The 18,623-nt window shown below is 32.1% G+C and overlaps 5 protein-coding genes and 2 long non-coding RNA genes across 7 annotated transcripts; 2 read left to right on the top strand and 5 right to left on the bottom strand.

Annotated features, from left to right (window-relative positions):
* Positions 1-637: 637 nt before the first annotated feature.
* LOC119828320 (coiled-coil domain-containing protein 93) lies at positions 638-5,073 on the top strand. Its single transcript, XM_038350441.1, has 10 exons — positions 638-974; positions 1,094-1,302; positions 1,392-1,659; positions 1,744-1,905; positions 2,049-2,096; positions 2,169-2,467; positions 2,622-2,741; positions 2,969-3,198; positions 3,401-3,521; positions 3,907-5,073. Exons 1-10 carry the CDS (start codon positions 891-893, stop codon positions 4,136-4,138), a joined length of 1,773 nt encoding a protein of 590 aa, XP_038206369.1. The 5' UTR covers positions 638-890; the 3' UTR covers positions 4,139-5,073.
* A 6-nt stretch (positions 5,074-5,079) lies between these two features.
* LOC119828321 lies at positions 5,080-6,830 on the bottom strand. Its single transcript, XM_038350442.1, has 2 exons — positions 6,514-6,830; positions 5,080-6,031 (listed from the first exon to the last, which is right to left on the bottom strand). The coding sequence occupies exons 1-2, from the start codon at positions 6,619-6,621 to the stop codon at positions 5,717-5,719; spliced, it is 423 nt and encodes a 140-aa protein (XP_038206370.1). The 5' UTR covers positions 6,622-6,830; the 3' UTR covers positions 5,080-5,716.
* Positions 6,831-7,507: 677 nt separating this feature from the next.
* LOC119828318 (sperm-associated antigen 6-like) lies at positions 7,508-12,458 on the top strand. Its single transcript, XM_038350440.1, has 13 exons — positions 7,508-7,673; positions 8,003-8,160; positions 8,336-8,382; positions 8,478-8,562; positions 8,790-8,924; positions 9,105-9,218; positions 9,451-9,624; positions 9,894-10,046; positions 10,253-10,405; positions 10,514-10,672; positions 11,866-12,011; positions 12,161-12,221; positions 12,328-12,458. Exons 1-13 carry the CDS (start codon positions 7,514-7,516, stop codon positions 12,397-12,399), a joined length of 1,617 nt encoding a protein of 538 aa, XP_038206368.1. The 5' UTR covers positions 7,508-7,513; the 3' UTR covers positions 12,400-12,458.
* On the bottom strand, positions 10,706-11,575 carry LOC119828316 (DNA-directed RNA polymerase III subunit RPC7-like). The gene has a single exon (XM_038350439.1). The coding sequence runs from the start codon at positions 11,418-11,420 to the stop codon at positions 10,764-10,766; it is 657 nt and encodes a 218-aa protein (XP_038206367.1). The 5' UTR covers positions 11,421-11,575; the 3' UTR covers positions 10,706-10,763.
* On the bottom strand, positions 12,443-13,471 carry LOC119828319. Its single transcript, XR_005287762.1, has 3 exons — positions 13,314-13,471; positions 13,045-13,184; positions 12,443-12,537 (listed from the first exon to the last, which is right to left on the bottom strand). It is a non-coding gene; the product is annotated as an uncharacterized LOC119828319 (long non-coding RNA).
* Positions 13,472-13,727: 256 nt separating this feature from the next.
* LOC119840713 lies at positions 13,728-14,769 on the bottom strand. Its single transcript, XR_005288321.1, has 3 exons — positions 14,384-14,769; positions 14,067-14,096; positions 13,728-13,887 (listed from the first exon to the last, which is right to left on the bottom strand). It is a non-coding gene; the product is annotated as an uncharacterized LOC119840713 (long non-coding RNA).
* A 2,764-nt stretch (positions 14,770-17,533) lies between these two features.
* Positions 17,534-18,459, bottom strand: LOC119840712 (60S ribosomal protein L14). Its single transcript, XM_038367425.1, has 2 exons — positions 18,360-18,459; positions 17,534-18,114 (listed from the first exon to the last, which is right to left on the bottom strand). Exon 2 carries the CDS (start codon positions 18,106-18,108, stop codon positions 17,608-17,610), a length of 501 nt encoding a protein of 166 aa, XP_038223353.1. The 5' UTR covers positions 18,109-18,114; positions 18,360-18,459; the 3' UTR covers positions 17,534-17,607.
* Between the last annotated feature and the right edge of the window lie 164 nt (positions 18,460-18,623).

Raw genomic sequence — 18,623 nt, 5'->3', positions numbered from 1 at the left:
CCGTTTAGTTAGTAGTTAGTATAACTTTAGCGTGGGAGTCGAGTACGCTTCGGCACGAATTGGGCCAGCTTGCTCCGGGGAATAATAACATGCTATGTTATTGTTTCGTACGGTGAGTGGCGGAGCCGAATTTTTTTTTTTTTTTTTTTGTGATGAATCTTAATGCTAGCCTGAAGGGCTACTACATTTTAACGCGGGCGCGGGTTCACCCTGGTAGCGACATGCTCAAGGGCGTCCCCCCTGGTCGGGGACCGCGAACCTCGGCTTGGGCTGTCGCATGAATGGAGGGGGCCTGAGGGGCCGTACTCGGTCGGGCGCTCACCCGGGTGGGCGCGGGAACGCGGAAGGCGGAGCCGAAGGCCCATTTCCTATTTCTCACTCCTCTTCGTTCGATCCTTTTTTCCAGACATCAATCCTTTCCTTATCCCTTTCACCTTAAAAGCGGGCAACGCATTCGCAGAGGTCAGATCTTCTGCGAATGTTCATGGACGGTGGTGATCACTTACCAACAGGTAAACCAACCTATTGTCCGCATGACATATTGACATAATAAAAGGTCTGCCGTCTGAGTAACAGACAGCATTTACTACGTAGTATATTATTTGCTCTGTGGCATTTACCAATCATACTTGATGTTGACACTTGTCAGTTGTAACCTGTTTTATTGAAAAATTATAAGCGGCTTAGAAATTCTTCCTTTACTATCTCGTATAACATTTTAGATTATTGTAGGAAATGTATTTTATTATACATACAAGTATTCATCATTATTTAAGACACATTCCATAATTTAATTTTGCTAAATTATCATATTGACATGCTATGCTACACTGTAATCCTGAAGCAGTTAATAAATAGTCACTAGAAAACCCATTTTCATAATTTGAACCATGGCTACTAAACACAAAAACATATTTACGCGGTCTAAGCCGTTAATGAATATTTACAGTGCAGTCGACAACCAAGGAAAAGAGGTAAATTGTGACGGTTATATTACATTCTTGCAAACTTCATGTTATTATTCTGATATACAGTTGTTTTTTGTTACAGTATGTATTTGTAATGTGTATGTGTATGTATTTTACAATTCAAGGTTGAAGTACGTGAAGATGCAGAACAGTTAGTAAAATGGCATGAAATATCAGACGCACTTGTGGCTGCTGGTTACTATAGAGCTCAACTGCAAGGCCTATCAGCTTTCGATAAAATTGTTGGTGGTCTCACTTGGTGTATTGAATTATGCGATATTGACATAGATATAAACCTGTTGTTCGAGGAGAACTTGACCATTGGTAAAAAAATGTAAATGTCTCCTTATATTTATATAAGAACTTATATCTTATTGGAAACATCTGTCTATAATTTATATTTTGTCCATTTGGTTTTTTCAGAGCACTGACAGAGAAAATTGTAAAAGTATTGCCTACCATGAAGTGCCCATACATTATAGAACCTCATCAAATTCAAGGCTTAGATTTTATAAATATATATCCATTGGTACAGTGGTTGATTAAATATTCAAGCGAATTTCGGGCAGCTAAGGAAGATGAACTTCGTAAGTTTGCTGTCATGCAGTATGAAAAAGAACACATATTTGAATCAGATAGAGCACATTACTTGCAGAAAGAAAAATTATTAAGAAACCTTTCAATTGTACAGGTAATTCAATAATGAAATATTCACGGAAATATGTATTGATGACAATTGAAATAGTTATTAGTTAATATTTGTACATGCTTTCAGAATTTATATAAGCCATGTAGGGTTCGTAAAAGAAAAGGTGGTCTGTCTTCTAACGAACTTGAGCAGGTAAATGCAGTACTGTCTGAATATGATCAGCGTGTCTTAATGCATATATCTAATAGTAAAAATGATTCACAGCCTGATGAAGGATTAGAAATATTGGTAAGTACAATTCTTATATTCTTGCCTGCTTATTCCATTTGCAGCTTGAAATATACCAATATATAAGTTTTAAGGCCACTGTTTCTGTTAGTTTTAGTATAACTCTCTATTTATGCTTATTTATTACTTAATGTGTGTTTCAGTACGACTATGAAAAATCCCTTGCTGATCCATCAGAAATCACTACTGAGGTAATTTTTGCACTTCATTTTAATTTACAAATATAGCACTTTTTTTTTATCAAATATAATATACTTTTGCAGACAAACAAGTTTGTAGATGAGAAACCAGAAAAAGACAATGCAGATAGCAAAATACATTATGTAGTTTTACAATCAGAGCTCACTGGTGATATTCCAAAGGAGTTAGAAGAAAGTGAAAAGTTGAAATACTCAGAAGACATAGAACAATTAGCCAATGTCATTAACACAATGGAGAGTGAAGTGGATGCTGTGAGGACGGAGCATGAGGAAAGAATGGACAAAGCTAAGAAAAAATATACTAATGTAGTCAATAAGTTGCAGAAAATCACAAGTAAACTAATGAAAACTGATGATTATAGGTAAATGTTATAGCATCAATTCCCATCTTATTAATATTTAATATTCATTGTTTGCTTTTCAAAATCAAAATTTATCATTATCTAAGTAATTCATAAAACTATACAAAATGTAAAAAAAAATATATATAATTTATCTTTATCTCTTGCATTGCAGCGATAAAAAGGTGAAAGAGTACTATAGATCATTGAAAGATCTAGCAAGAGAAAGAAATGAGTTACTGAAGGTTATACATCAGAGGGAGCTCGAACATAAGAAACTAAATGAAGAGCTAAGGTAATATAAATCATTCAAAGAGATCCACATATAGATAACCCATGGACTTTTTTACAAGTTTTTAGTTTGATGAAGTCATTATTATAAGATTTAGATCAATTCACTATTATGCATAAATAAAAACTACAATGTTCATACAGAAAGTCTTTATAGACTTCTGGAAAATACTTTTAAATAGTTGTCATAGTATGTAGATATTTTTTAAGTATCTATTTCATGATACACAGATCTGCTCAAGAGCCTACAGCTGTAGTTGAAGAGGAACCATTAACACCCGTCGAGCTGAAAGAATTTAACGATAGAGAAAAGAAAATAAAAGACTTTATAAGTAAAATTAGATCTGAACTTGGTCATCTCAATCGCCAAGTTTTGAGATACACTGTGGCTATTGATGAGGTTCCAGGCACTGCAGAACTATTGCAATATGAGAAACGTTTTGTTGAATTATATAATCAAGGTGAGTTATTTGTTTTTGATTGAGTAAAAGAGATACTATCAGAAAAATTTAATAAAAAGATTACAATTAAAGAATAATAAATAAATAAATAATATAAGTCTTTATTTCACCTAAATCAGTAAAAAAAATTGTTGAGACTCTGGTAAATAAAATAATTAATCCTTTTACCTTGTCATATTTATACTAATTGTTTCTATTTCAGTTGCGTCAAAACACAAAGAAACAAAGCAGTATTATATATTTTACAATACACTCTATGAAATTAAGCTTTATACCTCAAAGGAATTAAGTTTGCTCAATTCAATTTTGGATAATTATGATGAGTAAGTAATAATAATCTGTTAGTCAGATATGAAAATTTTCACAAATATGTGCATATATATTTTAAGTTAATATTTGTATTCTAAAATGTAATATTGTTTACTCGTTTACATAATAATATAGCTGTCCTTTACCTATACCTTACCTTTATACTTTATACCTGTATACTTATCTATACCTTATCTGTGTTTGTAAAAAAATAATGTATCATTTTTTTTTGTATTATCTAATGTATATAATTCTCGTGTCACAGTTTTCGTTGCCATACTCCTCCGAAACGGCTTGACCGATTTTGATGAAATTTTTTGTGCTATCTATGAGAATCGGCCAACATCTATTTTTCATACCCCTAAATGAGCAATATTACTAACATTATATTTTCAACAGGGTAATGTCATCGCCTAGGAAACGAGAGGAATTTATGACGCAGTTTGAGTCTATCGTTGATTGGGTGAATAAGACTGTGCGGAAAGTTGAAGAAAAGTATAAAAATGAGAAAGAACAAAAAGCTGCCTTACATACAGAATATTGCAGGCTAATGGATGTACAGAGACAATATGCAGCTGCCCTGAAGAAGCTTGCCTCTGAAAGACATAGATTCGGCTCTGAAGAACACTGAGAAGTTTTTACGACTGTAATATTTATTGTGCAATGATTAAATATATTATTTCTTTATTAAATAGTTTATAGAAATTTTGTTTACAGTCAGTCTATCACATGCTTTCAATCACTTTTTTCTAGTCATATCACATGCCTAGCATGATGTGGGACTTACAAATAAATCTTTCATAGATTTAAACTTCTAAACGAAAATTATTGTTATGATTGAAGTTTTAACAATGGTATAAAATATAGTTTATGATAACCGATTATGATTCTTGGAGAAAATATTTAATATATTACTTTAATTAACAGCCATTAGCATCGTTAATTTGCAACTTAAATAGTTCGAACTTTCCATAGTTCTTTTAACAAAAATACAACGAAATTTTAGTACGTAACGTTAAGTCTTAATATTACGTAATCGTAGTTATGGTCGTATTTTGAGTTTAATAAAGAATATAATATGCTGGCAAAGGATAATACTGGGAATTTATTAATTTTATTTAAAAAATAATTGTTTTGAGACCGGCACTTTCTTGTTATTCTTTAAGGGTGGGTATATGTTTAATATTTACACATTCCTGTTGATATTGTTAAATGTATTTAATTTTTGTAATTAAGATTTTAATTGTGTATGTGTCGAAATGATTGATTCGAAAGCAACTCGAAAATATTGATTATAATCGCTAGTATAGGTAATAAATATATCAATTATCAACCTTACTCTAATCTATATTAATTGCATCTATCTAATTCTATATTATCTTTATACCAATTTTTCATTTTTATTTAGATCCCTACATATTATATTAAATGTAAATTACTACCAACAATAAGTTCTCATTAAATATATAAAGAACAACATAACCCCAATGTAATATAAAGACTGATTGATGTTTTTTGTACATGTGCAATTGTGTTCACTTTTTAAACGAATAAAACTGCAGTTTCTATAGAATATTTTTATTTAAATATGTAATACTGTTTACACATAATGATATTGCTACAACTTACAATCTGCTTCGTTCCAGCTGCAGTTTTGAATTTTTTTGGCAAATATTGTGTGTCGTCTAGTCATGTTTCTTTATTGTTTTTGCTATCGAACCGAAAGAAATATGCTAGCTTTCAGTCTGTAACGTGGGGTAATTGTGTGTACAAAAATGAAATTTGTGCCTCATCAAATTCAAATGCCGCTGGGAGAACGCTTGCTCAATTGCTAGATCTTTGAAAGTGGTGGACAAATGCGTTTTTTTTTTTTTTTAAAAAAGTTCTGTCTAACGTTTAGGAATATATACCGTTTTGCCGCTAATTCCCTATACCTTTATTGAAAACCTAATTTATCTTTTTTAAGTAAAATATGATAATTCTTCATCTTTTGCATTATGATCGCGTGTTAAAAAAAGTTTGATATAGACATTAGACTATATTGATAGCAGGTAGACCTACGATTTATGCTTTAAAATAATATTTTTTTCTTATATAAAATTAACGTGGAATGTCATCTCATCTACTTCTATATTTATTTTTAAATACAAAATCTCACTACAATAATTCGGTAATGTATTCTTTAAAACTACGTTCCATAACCCACAGCTTATAACGTTACGACATTACTATGCGAATGAGGTTTATGTGAGCTGCTTGTTGTCGAATGACTATGAGAATGTGAACTGCTAGTCGTAGAGTGGCTGTGGGAATGTGTGTTGGGGCTGCTCTTCTTATACATTGTGAAGGAGATGAGTTCCCGATTGGCGTTGGTCATAGCCATTGCGTGGGAAACGACGTCATAACCCAATAGACCGTGGATCCGGTTAACAAGTACCAGCGTTATGCCTTTCTGCGTTACTCGAACTGTTCTTTCCAAATCTGACGCTGTCGCAATGGCCATCCCGAAAGATGAATTTAGTTCCTGAAAAATCGATAAATATTAAGTATATAAAAGGAACATTTAAAAAAACAAATTGGTATGCTTAATAAATGAATAACTACGATCTCCATAACCGATACGTATGTTGCAACTTGTAATGGTGGCCTTTAATGTTTTATGTTGCAATAGCCATCTACCTATAGTTATACGTAATAATTAGAACCCAGTAGCTACCTACAACGTAGTCTATTAAATTCGAATTAAAAGACAAAAGTTGGAACTATTTTAATGAAGATAACAAAAGGCGTTGCCATTCTGTTATAACGAAGCATAAAATGTAAATATCATTGTTTTAGTTCTGCCATTGAGGCACACGTAGTTCTTTGAATTTTAACTATTATCTTTTATTTGTGTAATTTTTGTATTTTGATAAAAAAGGTTAAAACAAAATCTTTATGGTTCTACATGTATTCGTAGATACGGCGCAATGGCAAACGTGATGAAAAAAAAACAATATTTCTTACTCTAACTAAGGCTGCTCTTTCATCCTTTTTCAGTCCGTATACTGTCGCTCCTTCGTCCTTGAATAAGTGCGGTGCACTGACACTGCCCATTACCATGATATACGGCATTGTTACAGAACTCAGTTTTAAACCTAATTATGTTTAATAGAATCACAAATAAGAGATTACAGGGTTATAGCTAGATTTCATTGTATCTATTCGGTTAAATTATGTATGAATTAATTGCTAAATAAAATTTTTAAGGCTGTGCGCACGCGGCGGCTACGTAGCCGCGAGTCGGCACAGGCACAGAGTAAGTAACGCGACAGGTTGTGCACATATTCGTGTGTGAGTGAGCCGAACAAAATATACGATGTAAACTTATATGACACAATATGTAGACATTCCTGTTTGATTGTGTTGTGCTATAAAACAAATTTTTATAGTGTGCAGTATGACGTCTGTCATTATTATGCGTTCTATACACGATACTCGATGGATACTTTACCACCCCACAGACCACATGGCTATCCATATTTGATTTATGACCTTTTTATTTATCTATCTATCTATCTTTATATATCCGGCTAGGCATGTTTGTTGTTCTCCTGTTGCCGTGCCGTTTCCGGTTGTAGCTCTGTTGCAACAAAAAACAACGAAGGTACTTATGTGATACAAAAAAATCTAGATGGTACTCAAACCACTGTCAACTGTCTATCAAAGTATACGTTAAAATTTAAATAAAACATCATAAATTATTTAGAAATTGCATTGCATTTGATTGCGCATTTTATACCAAAATGAGCCATTCTATGAGTAGTCCTCGAAATATTCAGCTGGGTAATTACTGTTTTTTTATTTATTAAATCAATAACCCACTAAAATAACAAAGTATAGAGTGTTAGGCATAAGAAGTTTATGCATTTTCAAAAATTAGATATACCTAAGCAACTTATAAGTTGTACAGGTGAAGTGTATAGCGATCCGCCCAGAGATTTGCACGGTGTCAGGTGTGTTATATATGTATGTATGTCCACACAATGATGTTAAATGTTACAATTTGATACTAATTTCAGTTTTCGAGACTTACCAAAAAGCAAGATTAGTTTTTGTTCAAACCATGGCGGAGCTAGCGACACGCTCTACTAACGTAAAATGCCTCGAGAGCGCGGGAGTATTAGGTACTAAGACATAAATTTTATGTATTTTTTGATTTTAAACCAAACCCTTAGAAAATATCAGATAAAATAGTGAAATGTCTATAACGTCAGTTTAAACTTTAAGCGTTTTAATATTTTTGAAGTCATCGTCGTAAGATCATCGAACCCTATTTACATAATAGGTATCCGTATAACTAACACTCGGATGGGAAAGCCTAAAATACTTGACCCTATTGTGACCATAAAAATAGCTATGTATAATGAGAATAAGTAACCTATATATGCAAAAAAATGTTTACTATGAAATATCAGCAAGAAATTATTTTCAATTTCATATTGATATTTGATAGAGTTGTTGCGGCCGCTCCTATCTGACTCTTGCAGTACTGTGCGGCAATGCGCTGTTGTGGCAGCCGCCCGCCTCGCTGAGCACGAGGAAGGCGTCGCAAGACAACTCTTGAGTGGGGGCATGGTCACCATGACACTTGAGAACCTGAATAAGTATAACGTCAGTTGAAATTCGAAATAATGAGGAGTCATGTGATCTTTTATTAATCTTATTTTAAACGTATATAACACAATAGAGTTTATGCACATTTTATAATAATTTGTTTCATGTTTCACAAAAAGAAGATTTTTCACAAAAAGAAGATTGGCCTATAAACAATTTGTATTTGTTTTAGGTTTATTACAAAAGATCTGCTTTATATTTATTACGAGCGGTAGCAAAGTAAGTATTGCAGCTCCTAAGAAATGTTATAAATGTTTACTTAAAAGTAACGTACCTAAAATACTTTCCGGGCATTTATTTATATTATTTTACAGGCACAATGAAGAATTAGCCTCAGCCATTGTGCGGTTAGGTGCGTTGGAGCACATTGTATCATGTCTTGAAGATTTTGATACGCAGGTAGGTACTTAGTGGGCAAATTGTAGTACGCACCCTAAAGAAGTACTATTGAACTCCGTCAACGTTAATTTTATGTGGTCATCAAGCGATAGGTCCTTCAAAAATACCGATTTTGCATTAAATGCAACAATTATATTCACTTTTAACTTGTCAGTTAATTTACTCACTTTTGTCCAATTAAGATATAACCGTTCATTAAACATACTATAATTCTCTTTAATACTAAGGTTAAAGAAAACGCAGCTTGGGCTTTGGGGTACATAGGAAAGCACAACGAACACTTGGCTGGCCTGGTGGTCGACGCCGGCACTCTTCCTCTACTTGTGCTAGCTTTTCAGGAACCAGAAATGAGTTTAAAACAGGTACCAGTCATAAACAAAAACTAAATTTTTTTCGGATTCAGTATTTCGTCTTGTGCTGTCTATAAAATAAATTTTAAGTTTACCCCAGTTTATTCCAGATATAAATGTCAGATAGGCTGCAGATTTTAATCTCAGCATTGATGAGATTAAGCTAGATTAACTATTTAATTTTCCGTGCAGATAGCGGCTGGAGCACTAGTAGATTTGGCGCAACACAAACCGGAAGCGGTTGTCGACGCTGGTGCCATTCCACATCTTGTGCGTGGCTTGGAAAATCAAGACCCAAAATTGAAGGTATCTAGTCCATATTAATATGTATTACGTATTATGCAAGTCTTTTTGTAGAGCTTTTACGCTTAACCCACAGCATTAACTTACTTACGGTTAAGTATTGGAATATCTCTATTGGAATACATTTTTAAATGAAAATGTATGGCAATATATTGAATGAAAATGCATAAGTCAAACTTGGGTACTTTTTCCAGCTATAATATAAGGTATAAAAAACGTAATTAATTGTATACAGCGCAGCACATTATGCGCGCTCGGAGCCGTAGCAAGTGCAAGAGCGGAACTAGCAGAGGCCACAGTGGCCGGCGGTGCGTTGCCACCAGCTTTGCTCCATACAGGACACGACTCCGCCCCCGTGAGGAGAGCGGCGGCGTGTTTACTGCGTGATATTGTCAAACATTCTGTTGACGTAAGAGACAAGAGTTAATTATATTCCATGTGGACGTGACTTATTTTGAAAATGATCAAATCGATTTAGTTGTTTCTGAGACTAGCGCCAATAAACTCAAAACAAACAACAAAAGCGAGCAGTCTAATATATAATTAGTCGTTATATTATAGTCATCGTTTTGGTTTGCATCATAAAATTGAAATAATGGAGATCACTTTTGTATTATACAGAAATACTTTTTGTAATAATTATTTTTGTTTCATCATTTATGAAAAAAAAAACTATAGCTAGCTCAATTGGTGGTCAATACCGGTGGCTGTGGACCTTTGGTGGAATTGATGTTTGAAAACACAGGCGGGGCACGAATCCCGGCTTGTATGGCACTTGGATACATAGCAGGCCAGTCTGACCAGTTGGCTATGGCGGTCATAGAATCAAAGGTTAATTTTCTGAAGTTGGTTATAGAATATCAAAAAATTGGCTGCAATTTTAAAATTCATCAATTAGGTACCTTCAAAATGAATATCCTAAAAGTATGCTATATTTAACTTAATTTTATTTTTTCAGAGAAAAACAAAAAAATATAATCTAATTATTTAAAATATTAATTTTTTCATTCCATTATAAACATTTTGAAATGATTCAGGCGATAGTGGTGTCAGTAGAAATATTACAGAAGACTGATGCAGATGATGCAGAGGTATGTGCTGCAGCATGGACACTGGGACACATTGCCAAACATTCCCCACAACATAGCCTTGCTGTTGCTGTTGCTAATGCTTTCCCCACATTGCTACAGGTTTGATTTTTTTTTTAATTCAGTATTCAATAGTAAAAAAGTTATATTTGATATGTTTATCCATAACATTAACATCAAAAATAAATACTTTTGTTGTCAATAAAACAGTTATACACAAGTCCCAAATCATCGGGTGAAGTGAAGGCAAGGGCATCTTGTGCACTAAAACAAGCGCTACAGTGTTGTTTACATAGACCTGCATTAGAGCCTTTGTTACATGCAGCACCAGCTTGCATACTTAAATATGTATTGGCACAATATGCTAAGGTAAGAACTAATAACTAAATCATACAAAGCACATCTTTTTGTATCTTGTTGTATTATTTATCACAGGTTATGATCTATTATGTATGACAGATCAATAAACTGGCCCATCATCTAAATTATCATCTTCATCTTCGTAATCTTCTCCATTATCAAAATAGTTGTTGGCATAATCTGTTCCATCATCAATTTCATCTTCTTGTTCTTCTTCATCTTCCAGTTCCTCATCATTATCATCTTCTTTCTTAATGTTATCCTCGTCCACAATAGTTTCCATGACCTCACCAGAATGTTCTTGTGTTTCCTTTTTCTCCAGAACTTGTAACCGTTTTTCTAATTCTTTTGGATCATCCAATTTTCGCTTCCTAGCAGATGAACGAACGCGATTTGCTTGTGGGCGAAGTTCTGGCGGCATATAGGACCAAACACAGTCAAGAACTCGACCTTTTTTAGCGTCAAGTGCTAGTAATTTATATTTATCGGAATACCTCTCGATTCCATCTGTTTTTGTGTTAGCTTTCACGTAAGCAGGAGACTCATGTAAATATTCTATGAATTGATCTTTCACAATTAACATGTAATCAGTTGCTGCGTCACAGTTCAGAGGTAGTGGTTTAGTCTCTAGTTTGGGAAATAGTGGTGGAGGTGCCAGGTTTTGTGGGGTGTTTTCGCCTCTCGCAATACCCAGTGCTTGGAGCTGTTCATGTGTCAACGATGTACCGCTTCCTCGACCTCTACCTCTACCAGCCATCTCGTTTAAGTTTATGTAAAAAAATTGCTTGTAAAAGAAGTCAATAAGTAGCTCATAACATTACCCCAATGTGAGCTTCATTTTCCCATTCCCAAATTCAAAATAAACATAGGTATGAAAGTCAATTACAAATTACAATGTTGACACTGACAATTTTTAGGGTTTGGCAGAACCCATAGACTATAATGAGGTGCAAAGTTTTGTTAGCAGAAAATAAAATAATAAATGGTATACATTTACAGAATTTGTATTTTTCTTTGGATAAACTCAAAAACTACTGGACCGATTTTCAAAAATTTTGCACCATTAGAAAACTGCAACTTTACTGAGTGACATAGGCTATATATTATGTATCACGGGCGAACAGGTGGTATTATATATTTAGCATAAATTCAGTCTATAAAGGGGCTATACCTAACTAATTCTGTTAAAACGTTTTTCTTAGATTTTACCTAACGATGCAAGAGCTAGAAGATTATTTGTTACAACTGGAGCATTAAAAAGGATTCAAGAAATAGATACTGTTCCTGGAACTTCTCTTAAAGAATATATCAATATAATTAACAGTTGTTTCCCTGAAGAAATAGTAAGGTAAAAGTTTGCCAAGTATATCAGTTCATCTAATTTGAAAATTGAACAACACCCACGTTGTGGTCTTGTTTTATATTGGCTATTAGAGGTTCGGTCTTTTTTTTTTAATTTACATTATATTAAAAAAAATAATTCAGTTCTTTTTTTAGGTATTACACTCCTGGATATTCGGATTCTTTATTAGATAGGGTGGAAGCATATACACCGCAGGTATTAATGCAAAATAAATAACCACATACATTATCTTTTGATATAATATTTTTGTTAGATAGATAAGTATTATAATTACTCAATTGAAAAATTTTTGTATTTTCAGATCCCAGAATTATTTACGGATAGAGTTCCTAGTGACTGCCAGAGCGAACTTACAATTGAAAATGCAAATTAATTTTATTTTATTATATTTTGGAAATAAATCTTCATTTAGAGAGCTTTTGCGAGTGTCCAAACAGTTTTTTGAATTTTCACGGATCTCCCACCAATATTTGTTGTGTCGATTGCCATGGATTGGCTGACAACTCTGTAACTTAAATAATAACGATGAAAAGGTACATAGCCCGAAGTGTTATTTTCTTATGGACTTATTAAATTTCGATGCTGCTTGTATTGGTATTTACTATTTATAGGATTATATTATGATGATGGATCAAAATGGGTTAGCTTATAGGCTACAATCTGTTTGAAAAAACATAAGGATGGCTACCATACATGTAACTTGAGGATTAAAAACTAAAATTGCGAAGATATAATTAAATGAGTTTTTTTGCTGAAAGATATAATCAATGAGATATAGCTACACATCTAGTCATAATAATGTCTTACTGCATCTTGTTCAAAAATCAGAAGTGCTTCCCTTTTTTGGCAGAGTCATTAACAAATGACGTGCATTTATAATTTCCTTTCAAGTGAATTTTAAGTGATAAAAACTCAATTTTAGTTGCGGAAAACTGCCTTTTTCGATTTGTCGAGTATAGAGCACGTCAACGCTTCGCTTATTAGGCGTGCAAAAGACAAAAAAAAAAATTTTACTTACTTGTAACCAGATTCACATAACACATTTAAAACCCTTATTCCTTCTACGTCGACTTCAAAATAGTTTTTTTGATTATTACACTTTACATTATGAGCTTTGAAATAGTTTTCTAAATTATTTTGAATCGTTGCAGGTAATGCCTAAAAATACATTTGTCTTAAAAAAACGCCTTTTTTCTAACAATTATACCAATTACTTTACTTCACAATTGCGTGCTTGCGTTATATTGAAACAATGTTAACAGAATAATAGAATATATAATAAGGTACCTTAACATTACAAGTAGTTTCACTGGTAGAGTCATATTCGACAATTAAAATATACTCCATAGCCAATAGAATGAATACTCTTTTGTATGTAATTCGGAACAGTAAATGATATAAAAACTCAATAAAATACTTTACCCATGTACCTCATTTGTAAAGTTATCAATGTGGTTTCCGGAGGGGGTTATGCGGTTGACGACTATTAATTATAAAATAATTGCTGAACTTAACAATAATAATAAAAACGGTGGGTGACTTTCTTCTGGGGGTACCCGAGCATTGCGGAAATGAGAAACATATTAATGAACTGTACGAGCTGAACAGATTCATTCCTAATCTATCTATAGCATTTGCGTAACTACTAATCCAAGTCATCTTTTCTTGAGAATAAAGCATTGTAAAAATAAAACACATTTGTTGTAAACAATAATCATATTTTATATTATGTAACATAAATTTATATTATAAGGGCCCCCGGTTTCTTTGGCAACCTCCGTCGTGACCCAAGAATATAATTATTTTTCCAATATTTACATAATACTAAGCAATATATTATCAACAGTGTATCTGGAATTATCTGTAACAAAAATAAAATAAATGAAATATTCATCATCTGCTAATATGTATTCAATTTGAAAATAAAAATATATCAGTAAAGCTTGTCTTCAAAATAATTCAAGATATATGCTTGTCAGTTAATTTCATCATTTTTTATAATTAATATATACAGAATTTATTTTATTATATGATACTCACTCTCAAAAATTGTCCATAAAGTTTGATACCCTGTAACAATAAATAGAATAAAGTTAATCCAAGAAGTTATTAGGTATACATTTTTGTAATATTTTTAGGTTTCTCAGATGTTACCATACCATACTTGTCACCATGGTTTTGTGAGACAGGGATAACTAAGATGTTCATCATTAAACTGAATTTTAGGATTTTGTGAATTCACTTTTAATTTTCATAAATTTGTAGACATAAACATAAACAACATTAATAAATCCAAGTTTAATATGTATATTTAAGTAAATAATTCATAACAAGTTCTATTTAATTGGGCATTTTACCTGAATATATCTTTGTTCATTAATATTTTCACTAAACACCAACTGTAAAAAAAGGAAATTATAAACAATTAGCCTCGCCAATGTCAGAAAAAGCCATCTATAGCTGTATTGTAAAGAAAAATTCAGATGTTACCATACCATATTTTCCCCACGATTTTGTGAGACAGGGATAACTTTGATATTCATCATTTAATGTTACACAATGTATCATGTTAAATATGCATTTTTGTATTTATAATTCGTTCATGAATATATTATTATACCATATTCTATAAAACAATTAATATATTGTTCACAAAATATGCATTATAAAATTTTCTAGCTGATTGATTTAATAAACTAGAAATTAATCGATTTGTATCACATTAATTTAAATCTTGAATAAGAAACTTACCATTGAGAAATTTATTAAATTCTTGCCCACATTCTTAACTCAACATTGTACCTGCAAAAAAGTGTAAAGTAAAAATTAAATATATTGATTATGTATAGAGTTTAATATTAATCTTTTAATTTAATCAGTAAAGAAATATTCATCAAAATTCTATGATATATGCTTGTAAATACCATCATTTAAACTGAAGTAATGTAGATTTCCTTACATTTAGTGTATCACACATCATATAAGAATTATTCTTGTAGTTAAAATTGCATTCGATCGACGAGTAATTTTGTAAAGAAAACAATTTGTATGTAATATAACACTTACGTTTTAAAAAAGAAGGTGTCACTGCATCGGGTTTTGTGAGCATCTGTAAATGTAATTATAATAATGTGGTGGAGAAGAATACTTTGAAATATACTTTTATAAATTAATAAAATAAATCAGTAAAATCGATCAACATAGAATGTCAGACTGGGGCGATATCAAATCATCATATAAATACAGAAACTTATAATATGGAGAATGTATAAGATATAAAATATGTTTTTAAACTTACATAAATTTGGCAAGCAGACTCTGAAACCTGTGCTGTTGTTGTAAAGTATCTGTACAAAAATAAAGCTTTGATTAGTTACTTAATCTCCAATTCATAAATAAATATTTTTTAAGTTTCAAATCAGATAAAATCAATCAACAAAGTATATCTGACTGGGGCGATATCTTATTCATCATACAAATTGCATATATTTATATAAGAAAAGCAATGAATAAATCATAACTTACATTTATATAATTCCTGCAGTGAACTCCGTATTAGTAATATTGGGACTTCATAATCTAAAAAAAAAATCATTAATTAGATATTTATTACATATTAAGCTAGCCATTATAAAGTAAAAAAAAATCAGATTAATCGATCAACAAAAGTCTTCTGACTGGGGCGATATTAATTCATCATTAAGTATATATCCATTATGGCTAAAAGAAAATTATCTTGACTGAGATTGAGACAGATATAATGCAGCATATAGTATAATAATTTAATATAATATGTTAGACTTACCTCTTCTTTATTTTACTTATGTTTTCCAATGCAATATTTTCATGATGATATTCTGAAATAAAAAAAACAATGTTACTTTGCTACTTGGTTAATAAAATAAAAATTTATGGGGTTTTATATAAAGAATGTCACATTCATCCCTTAGACATACAGCTATAATAACTGCACATCTTACACAGACTGTTTCAATGTTCCTATCCAGAGTCAAGCATGCCAGATTTTGCTGTGCACACATCGGCTTTGGTAGGGTGATGATCATGGAAAACACATAATTTACTGTCTGTTGTGTATGCTATACATATATATGTTATAGAATCTATTTGTATAAAGTACAAAGTTTTGGGTGTACAAAATATGTTATAACTTACCATTACAATGCAGATAGAGTCATACAACTGAAGCATTTGTACCTGAAATTATTGTATTATTTAGAAATTCATTTAATCAAAAATTTTTTATTCATTTATGTATTTTCAGAAAAATCAATCATCAAAATTCAGCTAGGGGCGATACATGTACATCATATTAATTTAATTGAAATTTTTAAAATGTAACCTTAAAACAGTTTATTACATACCTATTTATCTTCATAGATGATTTTCACCCAATCTTCAATGCAACTTACCTTAAACAATTAATATGGAGAAATTATTCCACATGCTTACAAAATCTCAAATGTTTTATGTGTTTTATAGCATTCAATAAAACTTCAGCATTAAATGTCACACTCATCCCTTAGTTATGCTGCTATAACAACTGCATATCTTACACAGACTGTTTCAATGTTCCTAACCAGAGTCAAGCATGCCAGAGTTTGCTGTGCACACATCGGCTTTGGTAGGGTAACAATTATATATTTAAAAATGAGAAGATAACGGGAGAAGTGAACAAGTTTGATTATTTATTATACATTGAAAGTTATAATACCAAGAAAAACATTATTGTAATTAAATCACAATATTCTTATTTTGTAACTCATTTCAAAAACTCAGTTGAAAAATTTGTAACAAAATAATATGAGCAATTATAATAAGTTAATAGAAGTTACTTACTTTTGATAGTGTTGTATTTGCATTATATAGTGCCATAGATTTTAAATTTCTGTGGGCTGGGCTGTTCAAATCTGTAACAAATGACACCATATGAATAGCTGGTTCCATGGAATGTAATTTATATAAACAATTTTAGCAAATCAGTTTCATTGGTAAATTTGAAATCACAAAGGTTCATCCGAACGAGACATAAATCAGTCATCATTAAACATAACATTTGTAAAGCAATTATTAAATGCTCAAAAATATACTTACAGTAAGTCTATGCATTTGAAAAGAAATCAATTGAACCATCTTTTACTGCAGGACATCTGTAAAAAAAAAAAATACAATTCTTGAGAATGTACTTATAATAAACAAAAAATCATTCATAAATCTTGTGGTATCAGTTACTTTGGTAAAGTATAATCAATGTAATATCATACGAACGAGACTATGTGAAGTCATCATTTGAATTAATGAAATAATGTTAAGTTACAATTTATAAAGTACAAACTTACCATTGCCTTTTGAAATCACATGCTCCTTACCTGAAAAATAAAACAAATTGAGTAAAAAATCAAACACTGTAATGTGAAATATACAATACACTCACCTCATTTCAGTAATAATGGAACTTATGATATTGGATCAAGATAAGAAACAATGAATTCAGCTAAAAGTAATTCTTTATTATGATTGTCCTGCATATTTAACACATGTTATTTAGAGCACAAAATTAGAATTACTTCTTTGCTGGTTTAGCAGCGGGTGCCTTTTTCGTACGGGGTTTCTTTGCTGCTGATTTCGGGACGTTTCTCTTTCCGAAAGCACCACTCCTTGCAGCTTTGACCTTCAAGCTCTTGAATACAGCTGTTCTAGCACGGTTCCTCTTGACGCGGGCTGATGTGAGTTTAAATCTGTCGTAGTCAGTCATCTGTGCACGCTTCTCTTTATTTGCAAGCTTCTGTGCCCATTGGCTTTCAGCCCATTTTTCATTTAATTTAGCTTCAGTCCATGCTTTCCTTACAACACGTGTGGGGGCTGTGAAGGGGTAGCTAAGACGGAATTTTGTAAGATGCAGTTGGTTAAGGCGGATCTTTTGACGTGGGACTCCACTGCCGGGTCCATCTACTAGGGCACGCGTTTGGTCAATGATGTCCACGATACTGACAAGTTTTCCCTTCAAGGGACCCTCAGCTACCAGGGCGACGCGCCCTGGCTCAACATAGCGCGCGAAAGGCATGACGTCCTGAAATAACGGACGTGGTTATTTATTAACAATATATTATTAATTTCACTGCACTTGGTATATACAACAAACATGAAGGAAAACTGAGCCGAATTAACGTGACATAAACATAACATAAAACACTTCAAATCGCTAAATGAAAGATAAAAAACATTTACTAATATATTAATTTTTAATAAATAAACGTAAAATTGCTATAATTTTAACACATAAACACGGATTTAAATGGATAAAATTATGCTAACCTTAAAACGTCTTTACAAACACGGAACACTAAAGTGAAAGACTCTGTCAAACAACCACAGACAAAATTAAGATTCTTGTTAGTACTCTATGGAATTATGTCCGTTCTACAATTTTTGGTAGGTTGCGCGGAATTCCTATGGAAAACTATATTGCAGGAGGAATCGATATTAAAAAAAAACATAAAATTTAACATATTATTATTTACTGTTGGGTATTGTTATTTAGACTAAATAATCGTGTAGTGGGTATAATCGTGTAGCAGC

Source organism: Zerene cesonia, chromosome 7, assembly GCF_012273895.1.
Source record: "Zerene cesonia ecotype Mississippi chromosome 7, Zerene_cesonia_1.1, whole genome shotgun sequence".
Taxonomy (NCBI): Eukaryota; Metazoa; Arthropoda; class Insecta; order Lepidoptera; family Pieridae; genus Zerene; species Zerene cesonia.
Note: the sequence above shows the minus strand (reverse complement) of the source record. Positions and strands in the feature narration are given on the sequence as shown.

Excerpts from the sequence above, each read along its gene's own strand:
- LOC119828320 (XM_038350441.1), top strand. The coding sequence starts at position 891 with ATGGCTACTAAACACAAAAACATATTTACGCGGTCTAAGCCGTTAATG. Across the intron at positions 2,097-2,168 it reads CATCAGAAATCACTACTGAG|ACAAACAAGTTTGTAGATGA; the intron begins GTAATTTTTGCA and ends ATACTTTTGCAG. Across the intron at positions 2,468-2,621 it reads ATGAAAACTGATGATTATAG|CGATAAAAAGGTGAAAGAGT; the intron begins GTAAATGTTATA and ends CTTGCATTGCAG.
- LOC119828321 (XM_038350442.1), bottom strand. The coding sequence starts at position 6,621 with ATGCCGTATATCATGGTAATGGGCAGTGTCAGTGCACCGCACTTATTC. Across the intron at positions 6,032-6,513 it reads AAAGAGCAGCCTTAGTTAGA|GAACTAAATTCATCTTTCGG; the intron begins GTAAGAAATATT and ends TCGATTTTTCAG.
- LOC119828318 (XM_038350440.1), top strand. The coding sequence starts at position 7,514 with ATGTATGTATGTCCACACAATGATGTTAAATGTTACAATTTGATACTA. Across the intron at positions 9,625-9,893 it reads TTGTCAAACATTCTGTTGAC|CTAGCTCAATTGGTGGTCAA; the intron begins GTAAGAGACAAG and ends AAAAAACTATAG. Across the intron at positions 10,406-10,513 it reads CTTTCCCCACATTGCTACAG|TTATACACAAGTCCCAAATC; the intron begins GTTTGATTTTTT and ends TCAATAAAACAG.
- LOC119828316 (XM_038350439.1), bottom strand. The coding sequence starts at position 11,420 with ATGGCTGGTAGAGGTAGAGGTCGAGGAAGCGGTACATCGTTGACACAT.
- LOC119840712 (XM_038367425.1), bottom strand. The coding sequence starts at position 18,108 with ATGCCTTTCGCGCGCTATGTTGAGCCAGGGCGCGTCGCCCTGGTAGCT.